Source organism: Lepus europaeus, chromosome 21 (genome assembly GCF_033115175.1).
Source record: "Lepus europaeus isolate LE1 chromosome 21, mLepTim1.pri, whole genome shotgun sequence".
Taxonomy (NCBI): Eukaryota; Metazoa; Chordata; class Mammalia; order Lagomorpha; family Leporidae; genus Lepus; species Lepus europaeus.
In genome coordinates, this window is record NC_084847.1 from 2,458,308 (window position 1) to 2,476,413 (window position 18,106).

At 45.6% G+C, this 18,106-nt stretch overlaps 2 protein-coding genes across 4 annotated transcripts in view; one reads left to right on the forward strand and one right to left on the reverse strand.

Annotated features, from left to right (window-relative positions):
* Positions 1–2,903: 2,903 nt before the first annotated feature.
* Positions 2,904–16,239, reverse strand: ZNF597 (zinc finger protein 597). The gene is made up of 4 exons (XM_062180944.1): positions 16,224–16,239; positions 9,872–9,970; positions 9,236–9,355; positions 2,904–6,126 (listed from the first exon to the last, which is right to left on the reverse strand). Exons 1-4 carry the CDS (start codon positions 16,237–16,239, stop codon positions 5,018–5,020), a joined length of 1,344 nt encoding a protein of 447 aa, XP_062036928.1. The 3' UTR covers positions 2,904–5,017.
* Positions 9,520–18,106, forward strand: part of NAA60 (N-alpha-acetyltransferase 60, NatF catalytic subunit) — a 33,755-nt gene continuing 25,168 nt past the window's right edge. Inside the window, exon 1 of one of the 3 annotated variants that reach the window (XM_062180433.1) lies at positions 9,520–9,710. The gene's annotated coding sequence lies outside the window, so the exon portion shown is untranslated. The remainder of the gene's footprint in view (positions 9,711–18,106) is intronic. The other 2 variants (XM_062180430.1, XM_062180434.1) reach the window with 2 other exon arrangements.

Sequence of the window (18,106 nt, forward strand, 5' to 3'; positions counted from 1 at the left end):
TCTTCAAAATCCACTTCATTGCTATCTAAAGCCAGTGTTCTTTTAAAAAAAAGTCTACCTCTTTGCCATCAACATAAAAAAGCATTTATTAGATGCCAAATTACATATCAGATAGACAACCACTGTTGAGATCTGGGGATCTAGCGCTAAGTCTTAAGAGAAGGTTTCACAAAAAATAAAATTAAAACATTAAACAGAACAGTAAAGTGCATATTACAGACATACTTATGAGGTATCCACAGGAACAAGGGATTGCAGCATATTCTTAGGTTTATATAAATGAGTATTTGTATCACATCCTCCTCAGCCCTAGACTGTTCATGCAGGGAGGGGTGGCAATTGTAAGATCAAAGACAAAACGCCTGCGGTCAGATGGGCCTTGGAAAGATGGGTAATAGCGATCACTCCATCAGATGAGCAGCTCTCCTGGTCTACAAAGCTAGAACAAATGAATGTATTTCTACACATTGTTAATGAAGGTCATCTTACTACTTTTTAAACAGACAGTCAAAGCAAAAATACAGTCCCACTGAAATCCCTGGGTAACAAGCTTCCTGGACATTTAATAGACTATTGAGATAAACTATAATCTGCTGTGCCTGCCCTCTCCTTGTACACATAGGCAGTAAACAGATCACTGAGACAAATGTGCAGTTTCAGGTTGTATTACCCCTTATTTTGCCGTCTACAAGAACACTGCCAATTGTGTGGTCTCACAGGACTCGCAGACTCAAAAAGGCATTTACTGTGAAATGTCATTTTTTAGCTTTAACTCCCTTAACTAGTTATTAATTTTTATGCTAGGCCGGCGCCGCAGCTTACTAGGCTAATCCTCTGCCTGCTGCGCTGGTACTCCAAGTTCTAGTCCCAGTTGGGGCGCCGGATTTTGTCCCAGTTGTTCCTCTTCCAGTCCAGCTCTCTGTTGTGGCCTGGGAAGGCAGTGGAGGATGGCCCAAGTGCTTGGGCCCTGCACCTGCATGGGAGACCAGGATGAAGCACCTGGCTCCTGGCTTCAGATTGGCGCAGTGCCAGCCGTGGCGGCCATTTGGGGAGTGAACCAACGGAAGGAAGACCTTTCTCTCTGTCTCTCTCACTGTCTAACTCTGCCTGTCAAAAAAAAAAATTATGCTAAATGAGGAAATGTGAAGAAATTATTTGGAACAACAAAGTTTTTTTTTTTTTCCCGCCACTGGGGTGGGTGTTCAAGTCCCAGCTCCTCCACGTCCCATTCACGTGGGTGGCTGGGGCCCAAGCACTTGGGCCATCTCCTGCTCCTGTCCAGCAGGGCGTTGGGTCGAAAGTGGAGCAGCTGGGACTCGAACCGGCACCCATGTGGGGATGGCGACTCTGCAGGCAGTGGCTTTACCCACAATGCCACAGCGCCGGCCCCCTAACAACAACAAAGTTCTAAATCAAACTATTTTGAGCCCAACTCCTTCAGAAGCAACAACTAAATCACGTTTAAAAAATGTGATTTAGATGCTGACATTGGACTTCTACCGGGAAAATGCTGTTTTCATCAATGATTGCTGTTTAACAGAAATTTATATTCCAGAATTCATGTTAAGGAATTGTTTGGTACACATTTTCAATACTGCATCAACAACAAAAACCCAAAAAATTTGTTCAAGAATCAATTACTTCATGCAAAAATTTTCAGTGTTAACATCTATATAGCAAAATGTAGTTAACCTACCATTCATAACAGTAAACTCTTGCATTTATTTTTCTAACACTATATAAAACTTTATCCAGTATTTGCTAATGTCATAGGATAACAATACTGCTCAGTTAATAACAATCATATGTAATCTGTCTCCATCAATTGAAATGGTAAAGGAAAGGGTGAAAAAAAACCATCATCCTAAAAACAGTCTGAATGTCATTAATAGACAAACCAGTTACTTCAACTCCTTGTGGGCAGAGCAGCTTGAATTACATCCAGCACATGTTTTTAGGAAACAGTGTATAATAAAGCACAAATGAAAATATGCCTATTTCACAATAACTGATATTCAGATTTTAGAAATTTTTTCTACACACCAATCACAATATTATATCAAAAAGCCATTTTAGTTACACTCATGTGTAGGTTAATGTTTCTGTAAGAATAGTATTTTTCTAACCTTATATGTATATTTGGCATAATCTTCCAAAAACCCTAGAATAAACAATGCTCCAAAAACTTGAGAGGTTAACTGTAAATAAAACCTCAACTGGAAAGCTGAATTTCTATACTGAGGTTCAGAACAAGATTTATGCCATGAATTTGCACCTTCCCCTATACTTTTTTAGGATCAAGAGAAAGGATAACAGCTCCTATCTTTCATATCATCAGCCTTGCTCTGTCCTGGTGCCTTCTAAAATACTCCTCTCTTGGGGCCGGCGCTGTGGCGTAGTGGGTTAGCCACTGCCTGTAGTGCTGGCATCACATATGGGTGCTGGTTCAAGACCCAGCTGCTCCACTTCCTGTCCAGCTCTCTGCTATGGCCTGGGAAAGCAGAAGATGGCCTAAGCCCTTGGGACCCTGCATCCGTGTGGGAGACCTGAAGAAGCTCCTGGCTCCTGGCTTCAGATCGACGCAGCACCGGCTGTTATGGCCAACTGGGCAATGAACCAGTGGATGAAAGACCTCTCTCTGTAACTATGACTTTCAAATAAATAAATCTTAAAAAAAAAATACTCCTCTCTACTTCTTTCTGTGGCAACTCTGGGAGTAGAGGCCTCTTTTCCAATTTCACTGCCCACCATGCAACTCTTCACTGTCTTGGCTGAAATATTAGAGCCTTAAAAAAGTGCCGATGAGGCAGTGGGCCAGTTTTTCCCACTAAGGGCAGAAGAGAAGGGAAGTGTTGCTCTCCATGATTTTTGGCAAAGATTATATCCCAGAGTTGGCTAAAAAAAAAAAAAAAAAAAAAAAAAAAAAAAAAAAAAACTAAATGGAGGCCATCTTTCTGTACTACCTGAAGTACCTCACTGAGAGGCCAACTGAAGAGATCAGAAGGCATATTTTAAAATTTAAGACTTTGCAGCCTTGGCAGGTTGGTATCCTGACAGTGGAGACATGGGAAACTGTTGCAGTTGATTTCTCAACAATGTTGCAGTGGATTCCTTTCTGAGAGGAGGAGTGTGCTGGGGGCAAGGGGCTCGGAGTCACCACACAGCCACACAGACCCCGGTAGTCGGGTGAAAGCAGAAGAGGCAAGTCTGACCTTGACAGCCAGAGTATTTGGTCTTAAGAGTGGCTTTGCAAACACAAAACAAGAATGACAAGAAGGGAAAAGAGAAAAGGCAAGTTTGGTTAAGGCTACTGATTCACTCACCAGCATGATCTTCCCCTGTTAAGTGTTAGGGCTTAGGTGTAGTGGGCAGCATCTTTGGCACGTTCAGTTGTACTGTCCTCCAATTAGTCTTCAAGAGGCTTTTGTTTTTGCTAATGAGATTTCCCAATAATTCCATTTTAATAAATAATGTACCTTTGCAGTGTCTAAATACAATAAGATCATTCTTCTATCCCAAAGGCCCACATAAATATTAGTTTGCTGATAGGTATACAATCACTTTGGCTTTAAAGAGAAACCTATATGAATATATATTTACAACATTCTCTGGTTCTTTAACATTAATAACACACTATTTAACAATATTTTTTCCAATATTTGTAATAGCTGTTTCTAGACATATACTATCAAGTATTTTGGTTAAAAATCTAACAATTTTCTAAATTATTTTTCTTTGGAGATGGAGAGGAAATGTTACTTCTTTAAAAAAAAAACCAACTAAAACTTTCAGGATGTATTCTGTGTAGCCTGGAATCTCTGCTTGGATGACAGGGATGGGAGTTCAAACTTGAAGTCTTGGGGAGCCTTCTGTTGCCTTGTAACAGCATAGGTCAGTCAGGCGTGGGTAATGAAAGGGAACAAAGGGGTTCCGGAATGTAAGCTCACAGGTCATTCTCCAGGCTGGCCAGGCTCACCTCCCTATCTCAGCCTCCCTGATTGCTTATAGTTCTATCATGGGCCATGGATACCAACAAGAAATGCAGTATCACAGAACCTGTGGCCTTTGGAATTAGAGACACCCAAGTTTAAATGCCAGTTTCATCACCGTGTGATTTCTTGCATGCAGGGCAAAGTACTGACTTTTCCTCAGAGGCCTTCGGTTTCCTCATTGCTATGAAACAAGGATAGTCCTTTCTCTGTCACAGATTTATTCTAAAGCTTAAATCATGTAAATAACATATTCAGTAAAAACCAGTCATGATTATTCACAGCAAGATAGACGGCCTGCTTCAGTTGAGATTTGAAGGCTATCTCCTGTAGAGACAAGCAAGTCCTTTCCCTCCCTACTCTACCTTTAAATCAGGTCCAGCCTCCAGGAAAGCATTATAGTGAAATCACTAAAGCTCCTTAGAAATATTTGAGTCATAGATGCCAGTACCTCCCCCTGATGTCAGATCTGAGAATGGGAACTCCATAGATAGTAATAACTGTCAAAATATCAACTAGTGCACCCTTTGGGAACTTTTTAGGGGGTCAGGGAGGAAGAGCTTCTCAACTCCTCTAGAAATTCACATGTTAAGAATAACATCATACAAATATTACATTCAAATAGTTATACCAAAAAAGTATAAAAACATTTACTTTCCTAGATACCATATCTGCAAAAAAATTAAATTCTCCTCTAAAATGTACTTAGAAACCATGTAAACAAAAGGAGAACTCTAGCAACAACCTTTATTTTAATGAAAACTTAAAGAAAAAGTTCTGTATTGTCCTCTGGCTCATAAAAACGGAATGTGAACCGTAACTGAGTTTCAGTCCTGGCTATGTGATCCTGATTATGCTCTTCGGCTCTCACATAGAATATAACCTAAGGTCGTGCTAAGAATTATACATTATGTGGAATGTGTTTAAGGTGCTTAGCAAGATGTCTGGCACATAAATAGCAACTCTCACCCCCATCCCGCCCCGTGTAGATACTGAAAAGCCCAAGCATGAATGACAACGTGTTACATTTACTTGGTGTTTTCCCTATGAGTTTGCTTATGCATAATGAGATGCATATTCACCCTAAACCTTTTTCCACATATGGCACATTTAAAAGGTCCCTCTTCCATGTGGCTCTTCCGATGGCGTGCAAGTTCGGAATCTGATGGAAAGCTTTCTGCACACGTTTTGCATTTGTGGGGCTCTTCTGTGTGAGTGTTCTGATGAGAAACAAGCTCAAAGAAACAAGGAAAAGTCGTGTCACACTCCTGACACTGTAAGGGTTTGAATTTTGAGAAAGAAAAGTTTTCATGGTCATTGCTGCAGCCTTCAGAATCCTCCTCGTGGCCCTTCTCTGGGAGGGCAGAGCATGAGAGCTGCCCAAAAGTGCTCACACACTGAGTGTTCTGGTATGGGGTAGCTGATGAGTGTGTTTTCTCTTGCAAAGCAAGATTTGTTTTCTGAACAACGTATTTCTCAGGGTTGGCACATTCATAGGCTTCCTCAGCACTGTGGCTTTTCTGATGCTGTGCCAATCCTGGAAGCCACATAAAACTTCTTCCACATATGCCACAAGAATAGGGTTTCTCCTTTACATGGCTATTCATGTGCTGGGACAGATGTGACTGCTGGTGGAAGCTAGCACTGCACTTGGCACACTTATAAGGCTTCTCACCAGTGTGGATTCTCCTGTGTGTCCTCAGGTTGGCTCTGTGATTGAAGATCTTCCCACAGTCACTACATTTATATTTTTTCTCTACTGAGTGAATTTTCTGATGCAAAACAAGGTAAGAATTGTCGCTGAAGCTTTGGTCACATTCAGGACACTTGTACACATTTTTAGTTTCTTCCCAGGGAAATTCAAGAATTTCAGAAAGTTCTCTGGTTCCTAAACATTGAGATAGTTCTACTAATGGAGTATGGTTTTCAATGGTAACCAAAAGGCTTATGAACCTTTTCTTGCAAGTGGGAGTTCCCACTGATATTTTCCTTTCAGGGTTTTCAACTCCATCCTCAGAGGATTTTTCTGAGTAATAGACAAGCGGTGCAGCAGTGCAGTAATTTTCTAGGGTAAGCTCATCAAGTTCCATTGACTCTAGGTTTAACTGCTGATTAATCTCAGTCTTGCCTTCCCCTCCTGTTGATAAAAACAAAATAAAGCAAAACATAGACAATAGCTTCAGGTGATATGAGGGAAAGTACAAGCTAAGGTAATTACACAGAGCCCCAAGAAAATGTAAGTGGTTTATCTTAGAACCCTGGTACTAATAAATATACAAAGTCAGGAGCCAGCAGGCTCTCCTGGCTTCCCAAAAGACTCAGTTCTAGGTGAACCTGCAAGAGAATAGCTGTGCCTAAGTCAGGGCCCAGTGTGATAGGTACTAAAGACAATCGTAGACATCACCCAGATGTGTGGTTTTCAAGTTAGTCTATGTAGATCTTTTTATCATTTAAGTTCTCTCAAGTAGCAGCTGGACAATCACAACTGGAATGGAAATTGGAATTCGTATTTATCAAGAGAGAAAGAAGGCAAGTGAGTATTTTCCTACCTTATCAGAGAAGCACACAGGTTACTAAAAATTGTTTTATTTTCACCAAGAGAGGTCTCCAAAATTTCTTTACTCTTCAATGAGGAATGATCAAAGTGCAGCTACTGTGTGGTACTGCAGGCAAGTAACAGCCAATTTTACCACAAGGATGGCTAACAAAACTTGAGCCTGCCAAAAAAGCATTTCTTTTTAATATTTTTCCAAATAAGCTGGCCCTCCATATCCACAGGTTCTGCATCTGTATATTCAAGCAACTGTGGATTGAGAATATATAAAAAAGGTTGCATCTGAATATACATCCATACTAAACATAAACATTTTTTTCATTATCCCCTAAACAAGTCAGTTAAAAAATAACTTCCATGGCATTTACTTATATTAAGTATTGTGGGTAATCCAGACATGACTTAGAGCATACAGGAGGATGTGCACAGGTTATATGCAAATACTATGGTATTTTATTTAAGGGCATCTTCAGGTTTTGGCATTCTGGGGGCAAAAGGATGTCATAGAACCAATTTGCCAAGGATACAAAGGACAATTATATTTTTAATTTATAAAGCCAATATATCAATACAAAAGAAGTATTTTCTCTTAATGAAAACATCTATGACTGTCTCAAATGATTGACTGGAAAGGGTGCAGTACAGTACATAGGAATGCAAACAATACCCAGTGGTTTTGTTTGATTTGAGGTAACTCTAATTTCAGAGATCAGGGATGCCAAGGCAGCTAGAATTTGACAGCAAAGTGATAAGGAAGAGGCAAGCTTCCTCGAAAGAGAACTCATGGCATCTACATGGTGTCTCCTTAAGACTTAGCTGCTGAGTACTAATGTATAAATGCTTGACAGAACCAGCAAAAAGGAATATACAGAATGTTACCCAGAGCTCAGCAGGTTATGTTCCCACCACTTGTAGTGAAAATACCTCTAACACATAGGACATCAAATAATCTCCTCAGAAAAATACTGTCTTACCAGTAGGCCAAATCAATTCTAAAGACTAATCAAAACCTGCCCTAACAAAGCAAAACAGCAAATCTTGATAGATTGGCTTGATAGTAACTTAACTGCATCCTACAACAAAGCTGAGAATTATTTTGAAAAATACAACAAAATCCAGATTCCAATAATATAAAATTCAAAATGTCTAACATGCAATCAAAAATTACCAACCATGCAAAGAAGCAGGAAAATATAATCAATAAGTAGGAGGAAAATCAATCAATAGAAACAGACCCAAAAATGACACAGATAAAAATATTTAAATAGTTATTATAAATATACCCCTATGTTCAAGAAGGTAAAAGCAAATAAGAACAAGACAAAGAAGTAAAAGATATATGAGTTATGGAATACTTTGGATACTTAACCCTAGTCAGAGATACACTCTTCAGGCAGAGGAATACTTCTGCATAAAGAGTCCCCTTAGGCGAGAAAGCCGTGGCACATCTTAAGAGTAAATCAATTTCCAACATTTAGCAAGTGATGAAAACCTATATTAATCAGGTTTCCAAATAAAAAGGTAAATTCAACAAATATTTAGGAAGATGACCAGGTATCACCACATCTTGTGTGAAGCCACAGTCACTGTACTAAACTGGATTTCGTCTTTTAAGAAGTCATCTCATCCTTTGAAACTTGCTCTCTCTGGCACCTTCTCATCACATCCACATCAATCACCCAGGGACAGGTCCTACTCCACACACCAACATGTGGCCCAAACTTGAAATTCTCCTCCTGGGACTGAGGGAAGTGCTAAAAGTGCAGGAAGAACAAGTGCCTTGCCCATCAAAGCGACATCCTCAGAACACCCCTGTGTCGCCTCTCTGCTGAGGGACCTCTGGGCAGGGTACAGACTCACACACTCCTCTTGAGAAACACACACAGCCAGATTCTCAACACGCACTGCTCCCTGAAACAGGATGAGAGCCCGCTGCGGACAAGAGGCCAGAGGGTCAGCCCCTCCCTCAGTCGAGGAAGGCTGCACAGAGCTAAAAACTTGCGATTCAAGGGAGAAAGGGGTTCGTGTAACAGGTTCGCAAGCGCTGTGCTGGGTGTAAATGGGCCCGGCGGTAGTTTAAGGATCAGCAGGGGACAATGTAAGCATCACGGAGTCTCTCAGGGAAGGGAAAAGCTGAGGGAGCGCTCCTCGGGGGAGTGGTGGCGGTGCGTGGGAACCGACGAGAAGGGTGGGGAAAGGATGGACAGCTCGGGAAGAATCAGGAACAAGCCGGAAGTTCCCGGTTCTCCCAACAACCTTCCTCTGCTTTTTTTCCAACCACGACAGTCATTGCTGAACTCGCCGCAGCACTCATCCAGGCTTACCCCTCCTCCCCTGAGACTCCTAGTCCTATAAATCAACGGGAACTTATATTGCTCAACAGGTGTGAGCCCAGGAATCCGCGATTTTGAGAAGCACTCCAAGAGACCCCGTGTGGTGGCTTGGCAAGAAGTGGTACAGGGGGTGAAAAGGCACCTCATCTCACCTGGGGCTCGGCTGGCCACAGCACAGACGCCATCTCACAGGGACAGAAAGGCGAAGCTACGCGAGGAGAAAACAGCCCTCAGAGCGGCAGGTTCGGCGGCAAAGTCGCCCACGTACCCCCAGCCTCCTCCTAGCCCCCCGAGTCTCTCGAAGAACCCGAGCCGCGCCGCTCTTCGCCCCGGCCTCGCCTCTGAAGGGCCCCACTTACTGCTCCGGGACGAACGAGAGCCTCCCGCTACCCCGGCAGCAGCGACAGAAGGCGACGCCCAATCGCGACGCGACGCGACGCGACGACGACGAAGGCGACGGCCCCGGCCAGCCTCGCGCGCTCCCAGGATCCCCCACGCAGGAGCCGCGGGGCCGGCAGCCGGAAGGGACCCAGCCCCGCCCTAGCCACACCCTGCCCTTTGATTGGCCGGCGTGCTCCCGAGGGGCCGGCCTTCTTTCCGTGGTAGCCAATCGGACAGCTCTAGTCGAGGCCCGCTCGCACACCGGGCAGTCCGAGGTGTGGTTTTCACTCCGTGGCTCCGAGCAAGCGTTTCCGGTTCCGCTGACTGGGTCTCCCCGGCGAGCTCTGGGCCTGGCGACCGGCTGAAGTGGACGTGAGGGTGACCCCTGAGGGACGTGATGTTTCCGAGAAGGAAAGCAGGAAGACAGGGAGACTCCACGACTCGAAAGAGTAGGTAACGAAATGTGGGCGCCCCATGGGCCCGGATTCCGGGTGTGCGCGGGGTGAGGCGAACCAGAGGCTGGGGATGGCCGGCCCAGCCTTGACCGGAGCAGGCCGCTGAATCTCAGGAGGGCGGTGGGGCCGTGGAGCGTGGAGAGGCATTTCCGGGCACACAGGTCAGGGCGCAGTGGTAGGCCACGTCGCTGGCCTCCGCCTCGAAGTGTCCCCTGGGCCGTGTACCCCGGGACCGCAGCCCGGCCGCGCCATTGCAGGCTGAGAGCCAGGGCGGACCCGCAGCGGGAGTGGGGCGGTGGGATTGCTGCGCGCTCAGTTGGTGGTCTCCTAAGGCCTGGCATCTGACGGGTTCCAGCACCAGAAATACCCGCTGTGTTACTGTCACTGGGTGCTGGCGTGTGGAGATTTGGGGTTTGAAAGTGGTGCTCTTTCCCAAGCTCTGGCACTAATTGTTCACATAATCTTGGCCAATTTCTAATTTCGTTTTCCGCGCTTGTGAGGAGCTCAGAATGCCTGTCCTCAATAACTGAAGAGGGGAATTTCAAAGATTATAAAATGTAAGAGCATATCTCCTCGTGTTTTCTTCTAGCGCCAGGCAGGTACCTACACCTAAAAGGTTACTCAGGTAATGGCTGCATGGCTATGAAAACAATATTAATGGGCGAGGCATCCTGTGTCAGAGTGCCCGGGTGTGAGTTCTGGGCCTGCTTCTGATTCCAGCTTCCTGCTAGTGCACACAGCAGGTGAAGGGTCAAATAGTTGGGTTCCTGTTACCTATGTGGTGGACCTGGATTGGGTTCCTGGCTCCTGGCTTTCAGCTCGGAATGTTGTAGGCATGTGGGCAGTGAACCAGACAATGGAGGATTTCTTTTATTTCCTTTCCTTTCTTCTTCCTTCTCTCTCTTCCTCTCTCTCTCTCTCCTTTCCAATTTAATTAATTTTTAAAAATGTATTATGAGAGTTGACAGCTGGTGGGATTGGATAGAATACTAGATAACTTCAAGTGTAACAGAAAACCCAATGATGCTGTTGCAAGATAGGGCGCTTGGTTAATTCAGTGACTCAAGGACGCATCAGGGTCCTAGGGCTTCCATGTTTCTTTGTCAGCCTTACCATTTGGTGAAAGGGACAATGGAATTCAAGTAACACAGGCAGACATGTATTGAGTCATGTCCGCATTCTAAACAGTCATTGTCAAGAGTAACAGACTGTCAGAGTTTGTCTTGACCCATGCTGCTTTACCCCTTGGCCCCTGACCTGTACAAAATGAGGACTCTGTTGGAAAAGAAAAAAAAAATGGAAGTAGAAAAGATGTCAGACAGATAGCCAACAGTATAAGTAGCATCTGTCAATAGCTAGCTGAGAACTAGGCATTGTGGGAATGAGTCACACAAGAGATAGCTGGATTAAGGAGGATAGTGCCTCAAAGACAAATGGAAGAATGAGAACATACTTCCCACAAGCTAGAGCAATCCAGAACATGTATGTTGAAGAAGAGCCAACAGCTTTGTAGTTGGAGGCCTAAAAAGAAGGCATGCTCACCATAGAATTACTGTGCTTCTCATGTCATCATTTTTTTTGACAGATAGAGATAGTGAGAGAGATAGACAGAGAGAAAGGTCTTCCCTCCACTGGTTCACCCCCCATATGGCTACTACGGCTGGTGCGCTGTGCCGATCCGAAGCCAGGTGCTTCCTCCTGGTTTCCCATGTGGGTGCAGGCCAAGGCACTTGGGCCATCCTCCACTGCATTCCCAGGCCACAGCAAACAGCTGGACTAGAAGAGGAGCAACCAGGACTAGAACCTGGCACTCATGGGATGCCGGTGCCGCAGGTGGAGGATTAACCAAGTGAGCCATGGCGCCAGCCCCTCACGTCATCATTTTCCCTCTTGCTTTGTGCTTATATCTAGTGCTATTCTTTTTTCAGGGCTGTCTCATTTGGGGATCAGATTCTTCTGGTGGGGATTTTTTTGGCTCTTTAACAAAGAACAAGAGGTTCTCAAGGTCCTTTCCTTTTTGAAAAGATTTATTTATTATTTATTTGAAAATACAACAGAGAGAGAAAGGGAGATACAGACAGAGAGAGAGATTTTCCATCTGCTGGTTCACTCCCCAAACGGCCACAATGGCTGGGGCTGGGCCAGGACCCCAGAACTCCATCTGTGTCTCCCATGTGGGCGGGGAGAGCCCAGGCACTTAGGCCATCCTCTGCTACTTTCCCAAGTGTAGTGACAGAAGCAGAGCAGCCAATATGGGATGCTGGCGTCGCAAGCAGCAGTGGTTGCTTAACCCTCTGTGCTGGCTCCTGGCCTTTCTTTTAAATCCTTAAATCCTATTGTTATTACTACAAAGAGATAAACACGATTTCCAATTATTAGAAATGAAGCTTGTGGTATTAATTCAGTGGTTAACCAGAAAGTTGTCTCTGAAGTGCAAGAGGAAACAAAATCTTCCCTACTCCCCCTAAGAGCTAATTATCAAAATTAAATAAGTGATAAGTATACCATGAAAGAGGTGGCTTAGAAGTGGTCTTGAGGGGCTGGTGTTGTGGTGCAGCAGGTGAAGCCTGGTTTGAGTTCTGGAGTGATTAAATACTTTTAAAATTTTTTTATTTTGAATTATAGAGGAAGTTTAGTGAAACACATGCTTTTACTTTCTTGATAGGATGGGTAGATGACTATATTCTGCTAAGTAAAACAGGGATATGACAATTAGAGTCACTTTGACTACAAACATTTGGTTTAAAGATCACCCTCTGGTGAGTCTGATCTCTAAGCCCAGTTTCAGAGCACATCTGTGATATTAGTGGCAAAGCAGATCCTGAAATGTACTGCCCTGACACTCAGAGACCGGACTATGTGGCCATATGGTCGACTTCTGCCAGCTCTGTCTTGGTTCTAATTCCAGAAAGCAGTATCTTCCTTGGCAATCTTATTTTAGACATTTTTAAAGGAGGATTGCTTTGGAAGCAAAATGTTTGGTTCCTAGTTGACCTGTTTTTTTTTTTAATAGTTTTAATTTATTTTTTTTAAAGACATTTATTTATTTGAAAGGCAGAGTTGGGGAGAGAGAAAGAGAGACATAGAGAGAGAGAGGGTGTTTCCATCTGCTTTTCACTCCCCAAATGGCCTCAACAGCCAGGGCTGGGCCAGACTGAAATCAGGAGCCAGGAGCTTCTTCCAGGTCTCCCACGTGGGTGGGTGGCAGGGACCCAAGCACTTGCACCATCTTCTACTGCTTTCCCAGGTGCATTAGCAGGGAGCTGCCGGGAGCAACCCAGTGCCCATATGGGATGCTAACACTGCAGGTGGAGGCTTAACGTTCTATGCCACAGCGCTGGCCCCTTGATCTGGTTCTTGATTCTTCAGGAGTTGGAATATTCACTCCTCATCATGCCTGTCTCCTGGAGACTTGCTTTCCCCTGGGCATGCAGGTGGTCCTGGAACTTCTCAGACACAGATGCTGGTCAGTGTGCACAGTGTCCAGGAAGTGGCTTGCTCAAGATTTGTTTTCAGGGGTGTGGAAAAACTGCTTTGGAAGCGCATGACTTTCCTCCTGGGTAAGTGAGGGAAGTTGTGATCTAAGGGAAGGGATGTGGCAGCTCTTTTTAATGATGAATCAGTTCATTCGTTTCTTGGCTTTCATCCTTCGTACTAAGCGCTTAGGGCCTCCACTGGTGAGAGAAGCTTCATTCTACATGCCCTAAAGACCTTGGGTCCGTGTCTCATCATCTGTACAGTGGGAACAGCAGTGCCTATCTTTCAGAATTTCTGCAAGAGTAGATGAGAATATTCAGGAGGGGCTGTAACAGTGTGTGGCACATAGCAGATGACTAGCAAGCGTGTGTTCACCAATATTCCGTTCTACACGTTCTGTTGTTGTTTGTGTGGCAAACCTTCCTGCTGAAAGCCTTGTCATGCCACCTTGAGGTCAGATGTCACGGAGGGGGTGAGTGATTTGCCCTGCTGCAGCCTGTGCAGTCTTCTTAATCTTGGTGTGAGAATAAACTGGTAAAACTTTTTTGCCAAGCAATCTGGAATTTGTTTCCAAAGTTAAAACATGGCTAATTAAAAATCATTTTAACCAACATTCTAGGAATTTTACCCAAGGAAATAAGTACGCAGGTTTGTATACTAGGTTGTGAGTCGTTCTGCTGCTCATGACCCGAGTTTCTGGGTATTGGTGGGGAAAGCTGCTCGTCAGCTTGTGCTCCCCTGCCTGTCCAGCCCCAGTCCATCGGCTGACCACCACTCCTGAACAGGGCATGGGGGCTGTAGCCTGGGGAATCCAGAAAAGGGAGGTTTTGGGATCACCCAGGTTTGGAGTAAGAGAGCTGTGTTGGACTTGGCTTTGGATCCTCACGGGACTTCAGAGAGGAGAGGCAGAGCCTGCCCGTGAAGGTGGCGGCTGGCTGCTCTCCCGGGCTGGAGGAGTCTGATCACCTCCCTGTTCCAAAGCTGGAAGGGAGCCAGGCAGTTGAGGAGACAGAGATGAAGGCTTCCCTTTGAGTGCCTCCAGGCAAGTGCCACTGCCTGGCAGCTCGGTACCGGCTACACTGCTGGTTCTCCACTGGCAGGGCCTTCAGGTGTGTCTGCTTGGCCGTAGCCAGATGCTGAAAGCAGTGGGAAGACAGGCAACAGTCCCAGTCTAGGGGATCCTGGTGAAACAGCTTTACTCAAATCCCACAAGCAGAGGAGATTCAGTTATAGTAAAACTTTGTGGAATGGAAAACCGCTTTTAAATTGATTAATTTAGAGGCTGGCATTGTGGTGCGATGGGTTAAGCCACCACTTCTGATGCCTGCATCCCATATGAGTGGCGATATGAGTCCTGGATGCCCCACTTCCTCAGCTCCCTGCTAATGAGCCTGGGAAGGTAGCAGAGCATGGCTTGGGCCCCTGCCACCCACGTGGGAGACTGGGCGTTCTAGGCTCCTGGCTTCATCTGACCCAGCCCAGCCATTGCAGCCATTTGGGGAGTGAACCAGCAGATGGAAAATCAGTCTGTCTGTCTTGCCCTCTCTTTCTCTTTCAGTTAAATAAATCTTTTCTTTAAAAAATAAAACTAAAAATTATGTTTAATAGATAAATTGAAAGAAAGGGTAGTCATTTCAAAGCTAGTAGCCTATTAGATCAAGTGTAAGGACTTTCTCGGGGGCTGGCACCCTGGCATAGTAGGTAAAGCTGTCTGCAGTGCTGGCCTCCCTTATGGGTGCTGGTTCAAGTCCCGGCTGCTCCTCTTCTGATCAAGTTCTCTGCTGTAGCCTGGGAAAACAATGGAAGGTGGGCCAATTGCTTGGGCCCCTGTACCTGCGTGGGAGACCTGGAAGAAGCTCCTGGCTTCGTATTGGACCAGCACTGGCCATTGTGGCCATTTGGGGAGTGAACCAGCAGATGGAAGATCTCTCCCCCTCTCTCTCTAACTCTGCCTTTCAAATAAATAAAACATCTTTTCAAAAAAACAAGAACTATCTCAGGAGCAAGCGTTATGCTCGGTGGTTAAGATGTCACTGGGATGCCCGCATCCCATATCAGAGTGCCTGGGTTCAAGTCCCTGCTCCACCTCCAATTCCAGCTCCCTGCTAATGTGCACCCCAGGAGGCAGAAGATAATAGTTCAAGTTCATGGGTCCTTGCTACCCACGTGGGAGACCCAGATTGAGTTCCTGGCTCCAACTCTGGGACATTTGAGGAGTGAATTAGCGTAGGGAAGATCTCTGTCTTTCTGCCTTTCAAATAAAAATAAGTGAGTCAACTCAAAATGAGAGAGAGAGGGGCGGGGGGAGGGAGGGAGGAAGGGAGATCAGGAAGCAAAGACTTGGAGAACCAGTCAGTACTGAACTTAGAGCTGATTAGATCATTTGCTGGGCCGATGCCTGTGACGGAGGGTATGCCTCCCTGGACTTGCTTAGGCCAGGGTAACCAGAATCAGTCACTGAGCCCAGGGAGAACGGTGAGAATTGGTAAATCAGAGACCACTTTGGAACAGGGGGTGGAGTCAATGCCATGTACAGAGTGGAGAGGTGGAATAATTTTTTAGTGGATAACTACCTTGAGTATCCCTTCCAGTAACACATGGAACCTAACTGAATTACCGTGAGGATAAATGAGATCTTGAGTAAAATGTTTAGTACAGTGGCTGGCACATAGTAAGCCCTAGGAAAGTAGTAGTTACTATTCTTCCACTTGTGTTTAGAAAGATGTTTTTAAAGTTGAAGTGCAGATAGACACCTTCTTCATTCTGCTAGTTCCCCTTACAGTGCTGTACGTAGAACCCTGGAGACAGCAGAATGTTGGTACTGTGCTGTCACCTGGGGAGTGCTTCTTAAACTTGACCACTCGCCTGGGGGTTCTGTGGAATGCAGATTCCCAGTCGGTCTGGGTGGGGCCTGAGGCTCTGTAGTTGTAACAAGCTCCCAGGCGACGCTGATGCTGCTGGGAGCACAGATCGCACTTTGGGTGGGAAGTATTCCAGTAGGGTTTTTGCTTCTCCTAGGATTGAAGGGTCTCACCCAGCACTGCATCCATGGTCTAGTCAGCGGGAGAGGGAGGAGAGAGGAAATGGAGAGCAAGCATCTGCCTTTTTGAAACCCCATATTTTTATTTTGAAAATTTCAAACCTGAATATGTGAAAAATAACCGTAAACACCGATGTATCCTTCACCAGCTGTCCACGTCTTAGCAGTTTCCCTTTAAGGAGAACACAGAAGTGGCCTGCATTACTTTCTCCCTTGTCCACTGGCAAACACTTGTGCACATAGCTTGACTTTGCCGTAGGGGATGCTAAGAAATACTTGTATAAGCCTGGCTTGACAGTGATTTGCCCCTTTGCAGGGGGTGGAATTTTGTTACTATAAGAAGCTATGATAGTGAAGTTATTTTTTAAAAAGAGGAGGAGGAGATGGTATGGGACCATGAGTAGATACTATAGGACAGTTACTCTGACTCACTGACTTGTTCAGTCTTTTCAAAACTTTGTTTTTCTGAAGATTTGTTTGTTTGAAAGGCAGAGAGAGGGAGGGACAGAGCCTGTGGGGAGAGGGAGTAGAGATGTCTTCCATCCACTGGTCCATTCTCCAAATGGTCACCTAGCTGGGGCCGGACCAGGCCAAAGCCTGGAGCCAGCAACTTCGTACGGATGTGACACGTGAGTGGCAGGAAGCTGCATACTTGGGCCATCGCTGCTCCCTTCCCAGGCACATATACAGGAAGCTGGATCAGCAACATAGCCAAGAGTCGAATGGGCGCTCCGTGTGGAATGTAGGTGTCTGCTGTGCCACAGCGCCCCTCCTATGTTGAATCTCTTCTTAATTTGGGAGGCAGAAAGAGACAGAGAGGGAGAGCTCCCATCTGCTGCTTCCCTCCTCAGATGCTGTCAGCTGCTGGGGCTTGGCAGAAGCCAACGCTGGGAACACAGCCCAGGTCTCCCCCTTGGTCACAGGAACTCAACTACTTGAGCCGTCACCTCTGCCTTCCAGGGTCTGCATTAGCAGGACATGAAGTCCATGTTCTCCGGTATGGGATGCAGGTGTCTTCATGGCTAGGTAAATGCCAGCCCCACTTACTGGAATCTTGTAACCAGTTCTCTTCTAATTAGACCCCAGGAAGCCTGGAGTCGAGTTTGCAGCCAGCCTCTAGCAAGTGCACAGGACTTCACAGCATGCATTTTACACACCCCCACCCTGCGTAGTGGCCTACCCTCATTTTCCTTTTACCTAGTTTTGTGTGGCCTTTTCTAATCGATTGTTTGGTAACAGCTTTAGTGAGAAATCATTTTACCCATGATGCACAATGTTTGAGCTCAGAATACACGGCCTCCCACCTGCTTTGCTTACGGTAGGTAGCATGTCTGTGCTACTTCAACTTGGCGATTCCAGAGAGCTGTGAATAGTATCACAGCGATCTTCGTCTTGGCCAAGTGATTTCCCAGGCTTCTCTTAGAGGAACTTGCAGAAACGACTACAAAAAGCAATCAACACGGGCTGCTTTACCTAAGTCAAGAATTCCGTAGCTACTAGACATCATGCCACACGATCAGCAAGAGGTTCTTCCTGTTGGTCTGTTTACACCAATTATTTGGAAAACCTCAAGTCTGTGTGGCACTTTTTCCTTTCCAAATATCAAAGGAACACGCTGTGAACGTTCCTAAAGTACCGTTTTATTTGGGATACAGAACTGTTTTAATCTGTGATAAGATTTCTTCTCTTGGTGTAATTGGGTCCTTTAGGGTTAGCCATGCCAGCCCGGGCCGTCGCAGCTGCTGCTTAATCCATCCTTCGGTTACAGGAAAGCAAACAACCCATTTCTCCTTGAAAGGGTTTCCTCGACACAAACCCGGCGAGGCCGGCCGGGAGGGGCGCCGCTGGCCCCGCTGCCTGTCAGCCGGAGGGACCGG

Coding starts and splice junctions, on each gene's coding strand:
- ZNF597 (XM_062180944.1), bottom strand. Junction 9,356..9,871: donor CTACCACTGCGCCCTGACCT/GTGTGCCCGGAA, acceptor GGATCCTGGGAG/CGCGCGAGGCTGGCCGGGGC. Junction 6,127..9,235: donor CTCTCGTTCGTCCCGGAGCA/GTAAGTGGGGCC, acceptor TTTTATCAACAG/GAGGGGAAGGCAAGACTGAG.